The following is an 11761-nucleotide window of genomic DNA, read 5'->3' as shown; positions in this document are numbered from 1 at the left end:
TTCTTATTTTGGCCACTCGGGGACGCTCGTCGACAATGGTTGCTCTAGCATAAAAATAAAAGATATTCATCCTGAATAAAATATTTGTGTTAATGTCATTATTAATTATGTAAATTGTAAAATAAATACGCATATATTTTATATAATATTATACATGTATATATTTGTATTAATTTGTAATTAATTAACTTTATTTACAGATTAATTATTTTACTATTCTATTAGCATGGTGATACTGTTTATGTTGTGCAGCCGTTCTGGCATGATGACACAACCAATAATATATTCCACAAATAAAATAAATTTAAGTCAATTGTTTGGTCGTTCTGGCATGATACAGCCAACAATACATTCCAAAAAATAAAAATAAATCACATTTTTAAAAAATGGGTGTTTCTGGCACGATTGATTCAACCAACAACGTATTCCCCAAAATAAAAATAAATCAAGTAAATTAAAGTCAACTTTTTAATTCTTCAGTGGTTCTGGCATCATGACACCGCCAACAATATTTTCCTAAAAATATAAAATAAAATAAAAACAATGCTTAAGTGGTTCTGGCATAATGCAAACAACATTTTATTCCAAAAAATGTAATAAAATCATTGTTCTGTGTGTGATGAATATTTTTGCGTATTTTTTATATTTCATTGTCATTTATTCTATTTGATTTATTTTATGGTGTATCATAAATACTCATTTCAGTAAACAAATATTTGTATTTGTATATTATCATAAAGTAAGATTATTATTATGGATTAATTGAATTGCACAATTTTTTGTGAAATCATTGTGAATAATAATTGCGTAATAATTCCATGCACTTTCATTTATGTTATTATTTTATTTGCACACCGTCTGCATCTTGATTTGAGCTTTATTGATGAATTTATTTGTTTTGGGGTTTTTTTAATGACACTGCGCTCATTCATTCTTTGAAACAAAACACACGTGCCGTACAAGTAGAAAGTCAGTGAAGTTTTCTTTTTTCTCTCTTGTGCGCTGTCCCCGTGCTAATGAGCGGAAGCAGCAACCCGTGGTGTGGAGATTAAATCTGCCGCAGGTCACCGATCCGTCCTGCGGCTCTTTGTCTCCGACGCTGGTGGGCGTGACCCTGGCATGACCCAGAGCCCCATCCATTTTCGAAACTGAAGCACCTTTTCTGTGCTCCAGGGGGAAAAAAAACACAACAAGCACAAATGACTTCCACATGAAGGGGCAGTCGTCTATAATTACACCAAGCTGATCAGTACGGCAAATAAAAGGACACATTTACAGAACTGACATTGTTACACGATCAGGAGTCTTTCAGTAGACTTCGAGCCCTTCATCAACTCCACTGGCAGAAAGAAAAGAAGCTGTTTTAGTAGCACATACAAAAGGCATCTGCAAAAAGATCCAAACGCTGTTTGAATGTCAGGCAGAGCGGAAAAATAATAGGATTTTGTTTTTTTAGCCCACATTTAATGATTAGAGTGAACCTGAAAGGTTGGAATGAAATTTGAATAAACCGAGAGAGAAACCTCTAAAAGGGATCAAATAAATATATATATGCTGGAGATTAAATGTGTGATTGTCTTTATTACTTTTCTGGTGGTTTAAATGAATAAAACATGAATAAATATTGAATAAAACATGGCTTGGAGGAAAATAGATATGAAATAGTAATGAAATCAAAAGCACTTCGGGGTTTTTTCTCGTATTATCCATGAATCGAAGGATTTTATTATGTTTTTTTATTCCATACCTGCCAACAAAAGGTTTACCGCGATGCTAATTTGGCTGACAGTTATGTTAAAATGTATCGTACATTCATATATTGTTAAATATGTCGACATACTGAATGCTTCGCCTTACGCAAAAATAAAAATAAAAATAAAAATAAAAATAAAAATAAAAATAAAAATAAAAATAAAAATAAAAATAAAAATAAAAATAAAAATAAAAATAAAAATAAAAATAAAAATAAAAATAAATTACAATAATAATTCAATAATATTTTAAACTGTAAAAATATAAACATCTATTTTTTTAAATAATAAATTATTAAATTATATATTTTTGATTAAAACATGGTGATTTTACAACTTTTTACTTGAAAAAATACTGAATTATCATCTTACCAATGTATTTATAATAATAAATAATAATATTTAAAAATATAAATAATCATATGTTTTAAAATAATAAATAAATAATAATTATTACATGAAGTAATAATTAAGTCATAATTAATAGTAATATTTCTACTCCCTATGTTTGAACTGAAACAGGTTGGAAAAAAAATTTCACTTTCTCTGCCCTCATGTTTGGAATATAATCTCTCATGAAGTTAATAATATCAATATTTTTTTAAAAAATGTAGTCCACATACTTGTATTTTGATGTAGTAGTAATATTTTATAGCCTTTTGTTCTTGTTTGGAAATGTAATTTATTTTACGTCATTCATGAAAACATTTCACCCCTCCAATCATTTTGCATGGCTGTGTAGGTTTTTAACTGTTGCCAGGGGGCACCAAAGGCTCACAAAACACAAGCAAACGCAACAGAAGACATGTATATGTATTGTAACATGTACAGTAGTAGTACTAGTAGTAGTAGTAGTAGTAGTAGTAGTAGTAGTAGCCCTCCTTTCCCATGCCTGTGTCACATCAGGTAACAGCAGTGACACATGTGCGTCAGTACTGATCTTGCGTTGTGTAGAAATATCGCTATGACCGAGCGGCCCGGTTGTCTCATGTCCTAATACGGGAGTCGGCTGGAACGTATTTGGTAGAAACCGTGGACGATGGGTTGAATTAAGAAGGACCAGAAAAGGCCCGATATTTTAACACGCTAGCTAGCGTCAGCATGGTGGAAAATGTCGTCAACGATTTGTTGACATCAGGGCGTGTACACCATCCATTAATTCTGCGACAACAACCATGAAGAAAACCCTCTGCGACAAATCTTGTAGGACTGTCCATTCAGGCAGGTCGACATTCCAGCATCTTCTTGAAGGCCTTCCTGAAGCTGTCGTCCAGGAAGGCGTAGAGGAAGGGGTTGAGGCAGCAGTTGGCGTAGCTGAGGCTGGTGATGAAGTAGGTGATCCCGATGAGCAGCGGCGTGGTCCTCAGGTCGGTGGTAAGGGCCACGATGGTGCTGAGATGGAAGGGCGTCCAGCAGAACAAGCAGACGGCCAAGACGATGAAGACCATGATGGTGACCTTCTTCTTGGCTTTGTCCAGCGCCTTGGCGTTGCTGTTGAGGTGCATGTTCCTCAGCTTGTAGAGCATCACGGTGTACAGGATGCAGATGGTGGAGACGGGGATGGCGAAGCCCAGGATGAGGGTGTAGATGCGGCTGGCTTTGAACCACGAGCTCTCCGGGGCAGGGAAGCTGAGCACGCAGCTCTTCCTGCCGTCACTGGGGCTGACGTAGACGCCGGCGAACACGCTGAATGGCATCACGATGAGGATGACGAGCACCCACACGCACAGGGAGATGATCTTGGCCGCCCGGTAGGTGCGGTACGGCATGCGCTTGGACCTGACGGTGGCCAGGACCACCAGGTAGCGGTCCACGCTCATCACGGTCAGGAAGTAGATGCTGGAGAAGATGTTGTAGTGGTCGATGCTCAGGATGACTTTGCACAGCACCTCACCAAAGGGCCAGTGGTGCAGCAGGTGCTCGGCGATGCTGATGGGCAGCACCAGCGTGAACAAGTCGTCGGCGATGGCCAGGTTGAGGATGAACATGTTGGTGACCGTCTTCATCTTGGGCGCTTTGAGGATGACATAGATGACGGCCGTGTTGCCCGTCAGGCCCACGGCGCAGATGACCGAGTAGATGATGGGCAGGATGACGTACAGGTCAGCGTAGAAGTAGAACTCAGCGGGAGGCGTGCAGTTCAGGTCGGTGCGGTTGCCCGAGGAGAGGGAGTAGAAGTCCACTGAGTCGTCGCACAGCGCCGGCGACACCACGCCGGGGTCTGACACGTTCTCCATCTTTGTTTGAGTCCCTAAGCAATCATGCACAAGGATTTGTTAGCACAGCCTGAGATGGATTTTGACATCTTGATGCACGCTTGTTGGATCTTGGAGGTGTGCCTTGAGTTCTGAAGGATTCCTTCCAGTTTAAGGGACTTTGCTAACCATAACCCTAATCCTAACCCTAACTCTAACTCTAACCCCAACTCTAACTCTAACTCTAACTCTAACTCTAACTCTAACTCTAACTTTAACCCTAACTTTAACTCTAACTCTAACTCTAACGCTAACTCTAACTCTAACTTTAACTTTAACCCTAACTCTAACTCTAACTCTAACTCTAACTCTAACTCTAACTCTAACTCCTCTGACTCTGACTCTGACTCTGACTCTGACCCTGACCCTGACCCTGACCCTGACCCTAACCCTAACCCTAACTCTAACTCTAACTCTAACTCTAACTCTAACCCTAACTCTAACTCTAACTCTAACTCTAACTCTAACTCTAACTCTAACTCTAACTTTAACCCTAACTTTAACTCTAACTCTAACTCTAATGCTAACTCTAACTCTAACTCTAACTTTAACCCTAACTCTAACTCTAACTCTAACTCTAACTCTAACTCCTCTGACTCTGACTCTGACTCTGACTCTGACTCTGACCCTGACCCTGACCCTGACCCTAACCCTAACCCTAACCCTAACTCTAACTCTAACTCTAACTCTAACTCTAACACTAACTCTAACCCTGACCCTGACCCTGACCCTGACCCTGACCCTGACCCTGACCCTAACCCTGACCCTAACCCTGACCCTGACTCTGACTCTGACTCTGACTCTGACCGTGACCCTGACCCTAACCCTAACTCTAACTGTAACTCTGACTCTGACCCTAACCCTAACCCTAACCCTAACTCTAACTCTAACTCTAACTCTAATCCTAACTCTAACTCTAACTCTAACTCTAACCCTAACTCTAACTCTAACTCTGACTCTGACACTGACCCGGACAGGAGGACACAAATGTTAGCATCACCAGCATAGCTCCAGTATGTGATGCTACAGTGCTAACATTACGCTCGCAATTTAACAGCAACGCCATACTAGAGAAAAACAAACTTAAGCTCCCCTGTCTGGAGCTGACTGACGTAGAGTTGGCGGAGCTCCTTTTTTAAGATATTTTTTAAAGCCCTCTGTAAAGTGGTGGTCGTAGTAGGCTTAAAACATTAGAAGATGGTAGTTGCCAGAGCTCCAGGCTTTAGTTTAAGATGTGCGGCGAAGCCTGCTGTACGTCATTGTACACATGAAGTTAAATAAACCTCAGAAGTCACACGGAAGCTCAGAGTTCAAACAACCATCACCAAGGGCGAAACTCAGCGAACGTCTTCAGCTCAGCAGGCTTCAAAGATGCAAAATGCTCCTAGCTTGTAAGGAAACTCAGCTGGAGCATGAAAACGTCAGGTGGTCAGCCACGAGTTCCGGAAATATACGCCGCTAAAGTACCTTAACGTCAAATCCCCTTCCTCCTGACATTGAACTGATCGCAACTGGGCTGGTCAGGTTGTCCTACAAGGATTCATCAGTTCATGCTCAATAACTAGGTAGGACAAACACTAGCCTGACTAGGTAGGACAGCCCTAGTCTAAGGAGTTGGTGCAGGGTCCAGAGTATTTATCCTCCAAAAGTAGAGGATATCTCCATCACCATGGCAATCTCCATTACAAATTAAGTCAAACGTAAACAATGCCAGCCTCGCTACCTGAGCTAAAGTGCTAACATTACACTCACATCATGCTAGGTTAACATATTTGCTGAAAAAAAACAAGCATGATCAAACTTCCAGCTCCCACGTCTGGAAGTGACTGACAGGTAGTTGGCAGAGCTGTATTTTAAGATGTGTAGCGAAGCCTGCTGTTTTGCATATCCTTGTAGCGGGCTCACCTACCTAGGGGCAGGTCAGAGGTGGCATCATGCCCATGAGGACATGATGTTGTGGAAAGTGGCACCTAGAAAATGGGGGCGTTCTCTCAAAAGTGGAGCAAACAAGCGAGGGCGATAATAGATTTTTATCACGTTTGGTGTTTATAATCACATATTACTGGTAAAAAATCATTAAAAAGACAATTTAGGGACCTGGACATTGCACATCAGGTCCTTTAGGTGCCACCAAAACAGAACAATCAGGTGGAGTAAACGACTGATAATCCTTTCAGTCTGAGCTCTTCTGGGAAAATGCTCACAGCCACCAAGTGAAGGTGAGCTAAAAGATGAAGTCTGCTGGAAGTGTCCCCACGCGGCTTTTTCCGTCTTTTCCCGTGTTACTGTTGTTTATAAACGGCACAGATGTGGAACGGGAAGTCGACCTGGCAATTTTCCGCCTATGTTGTGTGTTGTGTGAACGGGTATTCCACAATATTCCGGCACAGCGGCACTCACGGCTCCTGTCGTGTTGTGTTGGAAGCAATTGTCGCTGTCTGACAATGGATTTTAAACCTCACGCCAGACGCTCGGCACGCATGTAATTACCCGACAATGATGACACCGACTACAGGCTAGCGCCACAGGGGTGCAGCATCTGGTGGAAAGACAGAGACGGAGAGTGCTGTGATTATTTTATTTATCATTTATACTGTAAATGCGAGGTTGTTTAAACCCTAGTTACCTAGGGGGCGCAAGACCACACTTAGTCTCCTCAGCGTGTGCACCTCCCACCTGACTCTCTGGGAAGGACGAGACTTCTAAGTCAGGGGCCAGGGAACTCTAAACTGAACCCTCTACTTTCGAGCTGCTGCTCCCCCTTCCATGGTTAGTTGCTCTTGGTCTGGTTCCCTAGTGTGGTGTCATGCAAGTGTGTGTTAATGTGGCCCCTAAAAATGCACATCTTAGTATAGAACATGAGTTCCAACTAACTTGTGCTTACTTTGAACTAAAGGGTTACATCTATAAGAAAGACAGATTGTTTCTGATTTTGAATGTATCTCCTCTCTTGCTAGGTGTTTGTGTCCTCAGGTGACCTTGTTAATGTTATCATCAAATTTCTGTGCTGATATTCCACCCTTCCCTCAAGATATGTATTTTGGAAATGCTCCGCTTGTCCCTATGTAACCTTTTTGTTACTGCATGTAGGATAGGGATGAGTATGTGTCTTTTATAGGATGTAGAGACTGTACTCCACTACTTATGACAGTTGCAACACTGAATGAATTGCATGAATGTGACCGTGATACCGCCCTTTGCTGACATCTGGTGGATGGTATTGGTATTTTACGCTCAGGACGCTTGCCAAGGTGTACCTCCAAATCCGCTAAACCATTACCCTGAGCTGTTGTATAGCATTTTTTACCCATAGAAAGCCAGAGACGTTTCAAGTCAAGTGATGGAGATGTTTATTTACTTTTCAAATTATTTTTAAATGTTGGTAAAATGATAAAACCCTGCTATTTCATGTCGTTATATGAAAATTACATGATGCATGGTGAATTCTTGCACTTAACTTCCATCCATCCATTTTCTATGCCCATTCTCCTCATTAGGGTCACGGGGGTTTGCTGGAGCCTATCCCAGCTGATCGGGCGCCAGGCGGAGTACAGCCCCGACTGGTTGCCAGCCTGCACTTAACTTATTTAAAACTTGTATTTAATAATTTATTTAATAATAATATTTAACTTTTTATGTCTTATATTGGCCTTATATTTGTATTTTACTTGATTTAGCCAATTTAAAATGCTTCATTTAGGCAAAAAAATACATAACATTTGCTTAAATGTGCATTTTTTGACCAATAATAGTAGTAAAGTGGGGAAAAAAATGTCAACTTGACACTTTTTTGTGTGGCGCAAAGCAATTGAAGCAGTGACATTTTTCGAGTGTCTCCAGCATTTTTTTACGTCACATTTTCCGAGCCTCACACGTCAAGCACACATTTGAACACGTTTAAAGTGTTCTGACACGCATGCCACCGTTGGCTTCTTTTGGGTGCAAAACAAACATCCACTGACCAAAAGTGCTCAACAAGACTCAAGTCAAAAAGCTAATGTGAATCCTGTCATTTTGGAGCTGCATACGAACCCTTCACATTAACAACACATAAACACATGATGCACTTTGGACTCATAAAGAGAACATATCATGAAGACACACGCCTCTTCCTGCCAACTTAACACAAGGAGAGTCACAGTACGATTGGCCGTAATATTCATAAATATTCACAATTATTTTCATTTACCTTCAGCGATGAAAATGCATCTCATCAGAGGACAGGAACCGCGGCTTCAGCAGACCCACCGAATGTCACCCATCATGATTTGCAAAAAATGTAAAGAAGACGACTTCTCTACTTCTCCCCCTCTTCTTGCCTCAGTCCTCGTTCTCCGCTCCGCTCCAGCATCTGTTCAAGGTCTGTTCCTCCCTCGCTCTCTCTCCCTCGCTACCATCCCCTTGACATCAGAAAAAGACCTCGGTCATGTGGTCCAAACAATGCCTGCAGCACCGCTTGAATCAATCATGTATTCTTCTTTCCCAGTAATTACAAATATGAAATCAAATATTCATTATACAGCACTCGTGTCGCCCCAGATTGTAATGCTACCAAGGCAGTGCACCTTCAGAATGTGACAGCACATTTTGATATTCATGTTTATCATCAAGGAACGGCAGGGTTCTTCATATTGCCACAGCACATGTTGAAAGGTACAGTATGGTTCTTCTCAATGCCGGCAGCACTCCTGCAGCCCCAGACCGTGACTCTACCACTACCATGGAAGTGGATCTTCAAAATATGACAACACATGTTAGAATTCCTGTTTCTGCTCAATGAACCGCAGCTCCCCCAGTGCCGGTAGCACTCTTGTAGCCCCAGACTGTGACGCTACCACCAAGTGGACAATCTTCAGAATGTCACAATACATGTTGACCTTCATGTTTCTCCTCAGTGAACCGCAGCTCCCCCAGTGCCGGCAGCACTCGTGCATCCCCAGACTGTGACGCTACCACAACCAAGGGAGTATATCTTCAGAATGTCACAATACATGTTGACCTTCATGTTCCTCCTCAGTGGACCACAGCTCCCCCAGTGCCGGCAGCACTCGTGCATCCCCAGACTGTGACGCTACCACAACCAAGGGAGCATATCTTCAGAATGTCACAATACATGTTGACCTTCATGTTTCTCCTCAGTGGACCACAGCTCCCCCAGTGCCGGCAGCACTCGTGCATCCCCAGACCGTGACGCTACCACAACCAAGAGAGCATATCTTCAGAATGTCACAATATATGTTGACCTTCATGTTTCTACTCAGTGGACCACAGCTCCCCCAGTGCCGGCAGCACTCGTGCATTCCCAGACCGTGACGCTACCACAACCAAGGGAGCATATCTTCAGAATGTCACAATACATGTTGACCTTCATGTTTCTCCTCAATGGACCGCAGCTCCCCCATTGTTGGCAGCACTCTTGCAGCCCCAGACCGTGACACTACCACCACCAATGGACGGGCTCGTCAGTATGTCACAGTACATGTTGACCTTCATGCATCTTACCAATGTGCTGGCAGCACTCGTGCAGCCCCAGACCATCACCAAAAATTTCCGACAATTTTTGTGCAGTTTTTATATAAATGAAACTTTATTGCAGGTTAATGTCTAATCATCCATTTTCTATACCGCTTCTTCCTCATTAGGGTCGCGGGGGCATGCTGGAGCCTATCCCAGCTGACTTCGGGCGACAGGCGGGGTACACCCTGGACTGGTCGCCAGCCAATGGCAGGGCACATATACACAAACAACCATTCACACTCACATTCATACCTATGGACAATTTAGAGTCGCCAATTAACCTAACATGCATGTTTTTGGAATGTGGGAGGAAACCGGAGTACCCGGAGAAAACCCACGCGCACACGGGGAGAACATGCAAACTCCACACAGAAATGCTCAGGGGAGAATCGAACCCAGGTCTTCCCGATCTCCAAGCTGTTACTGTGTTGGCCAACGTGCTAACCACTAGACCACCGTGCGGCCAGTTTCTAATCAAATTCAAATATTTTTTTTTCACAAAAGCATAAAAAACCCTGAACGCAATTTTTCTTTGTAAATTCTTTGTAAATGTTTCTTTGTAAAACGTTGTAAATCCAATGAATCCCCTCCAGACACCCAAAATATGAACAAAAACACATTTTATAGAGACAGAACAGCAGTGACTTGGGTTTAGGAAGCAGGATTCCAACCTGCGACCCTGTGCTTACTGGATAACTGACTCTACCGCCAAAGGCTCACTGCCGAAATGCAACATTTCCCCTTTTTGTGCTGTCATCTTCTCCCTCCAGGATCATTTGTGCACTGGAACTCAGAGAGACGTCTCCATCAAAAGGGACTTTTGTCCGCCAGGCAACATCATCGCACTAGGAGCTGAGTTGGCAATATGTTTTGTTCTGCTTGATTTTTTTTCTCCTTTTTAGCCGGGGGAACAGCTTGATTTGGTTCTTTGTGGAAAAGGCTTTCTTCCTCCTTTGTGTGTAAATCAATCGACGGAATAAATTGTGCACATGATGACGTCCACTGTCTCTTTTTCACGATGTTTGGTTGACATTCCTCATCATCCCGCACCATCAAAATCTCAAATAGCGCATAGTGACTCACAATTTCCTTGTTTTTAAAAGAAATGTGTGTTCTTTTTAAGCAGCGGCAGTTGTTATTTGCTTTTTTAACCTGAGAGCAAAGGCCCAGGGGCAAACTTGATCTACTTCATGTGAGCCCTGTGGGCGCTCCAGTTCCCGCTTGTAGGGGGCATGCGTCCGACATTTGGTACGTTTTACAGTATGTTAAAAGCCCCGAAAAGACGATTTGGTTGCAAGAAAAAAACAAAGAAAGATTTTGAAAAAATGTGCCATCAGATGATAACTCGCATTTTTTTTAAACATTTTTTTTAATCGCTTGGCAGGCTTGTGGAAATGTCACGCCAATAATTCCAAACAGCAAAGTTGCCTCCAGCTGGCGGCAATAAAAGCGAGATCAAACAGCAACTTGAGTTTCTAGCAGCGCTGTTGTCATGGAGACGTGTCCTAAGCCGTCCAGAGAGTCGGGACAGCAGGGCCGTTCCGTCACACGAAATTGCTTCTCCCCTCGCGCCTTTACATTGATGAAGTGGCCTCTTTGAGTATTTTAAATCATCCAGACACCCTGTGGACTCTCTTGACTGTGAGCGCAATGAATGAATAAATGGACAGAGAGAATATTTCATCTGTCATAAGACTGGAAGCTTCCTTTAAGGTTGCCCTAACCCCCCAACCCTAACCCTAACCCAAACCCTAACCTAACTGCTAGCCCCCAGCACCTAACACCTAACCATAACCCTAACCTTGTTTTCATGCGGCAACATCCTGTTTGTTGGCTTGATCACAGAATGAAACATGATGCACCAGCATCACCTTCATGGCTGAGCTGCTCTCAGGTTGATAACCTTCTGCTTTCAGGTAACCCCAATCCTTGCATGGAGTCATGGAGCTGCATTTGGCATTCTTACGCGTGAACAAACAAGTACACACTCTTGCAGTTCCACGTGCTTCACTGGGAGGCGTTGCACCCCAAAATACACACCTCGACACTACAACATAATCTGGGGCAGCATGCCGCACGGTGATCTAGCGGTTAGCATGCCGGCCACACAGTCAGGAGATGTGGAAGATCTGGGTTCTCCGTTTGGGCATCACTGCGTGGAGTTTGCATGTTCTCCCTGGGTACTCCGGCTTCCTCCCACATTCCAAAAATATGCACGTTAGGTTAATCAGTGACTCT

At 42.8% G+C, this 11761-nt stretch overlaps 1 protein-coding gene across 3 annotated transcripts in view; it reads right to left on the bottom strand.

Moving 5' to 3' along the window:
* Positions 1–2184: 2184 nt before the first annotated feature.
* Positions 2185–11761, bottom strand: part of LOC129185217 (neuropeptides B/W receptor type 2-like) — a 28114-nt gene continuing 18537 nt past the window's right edge. The window contains exons 1-3 of one of the 3 annotated variants that reach the window (XM_054782018.1): positions 8196–8339; positions 6497–6545; positions 2185–4002 (exon numbers count right to left, since the gene is read on the bottom strand). In XM_054782018.1, the coding sequence (XP_054637993.1) occupies positions 2969–3988 (1020 nt within the window). In that variant the 5' untranslated portion in view covers positions 3989–4002; positions 6497–6545; positions 8196–8339 and the 3' untranslated portion in view covers positions 2185–2968. Of the gene's footprint in view, positions 4003–6496; positions 6546–8195; positions 8345–11761 lie in introns of those variants that run through there. The other 2 variants (XM_054782009.1, XM_054782026.1) reach the window with 2 other exon arrangements.

Source organism: Dunckerocampus dactyliophorus, chromosome 1 (assembly GCF_027744805.1).
Source record: "Dunckerocampus dactyliophorus isolate RoL2022-P2 chromosome 1, RoL_Ddac_1.1, whole genome shotgun sequence".
NCBI lineage: Eukaryota > Metazoa > Chordata > Actinopteri > Syngnathiformes > Syngnathidae > Dunckerocampus > Dunckerocampus dactyliophorus.
The sequence above is the reverse complement of the archived record's forward strand: the minus strand, read 5'-3'. Positions and strand labels throughout refer to the sequence as shown.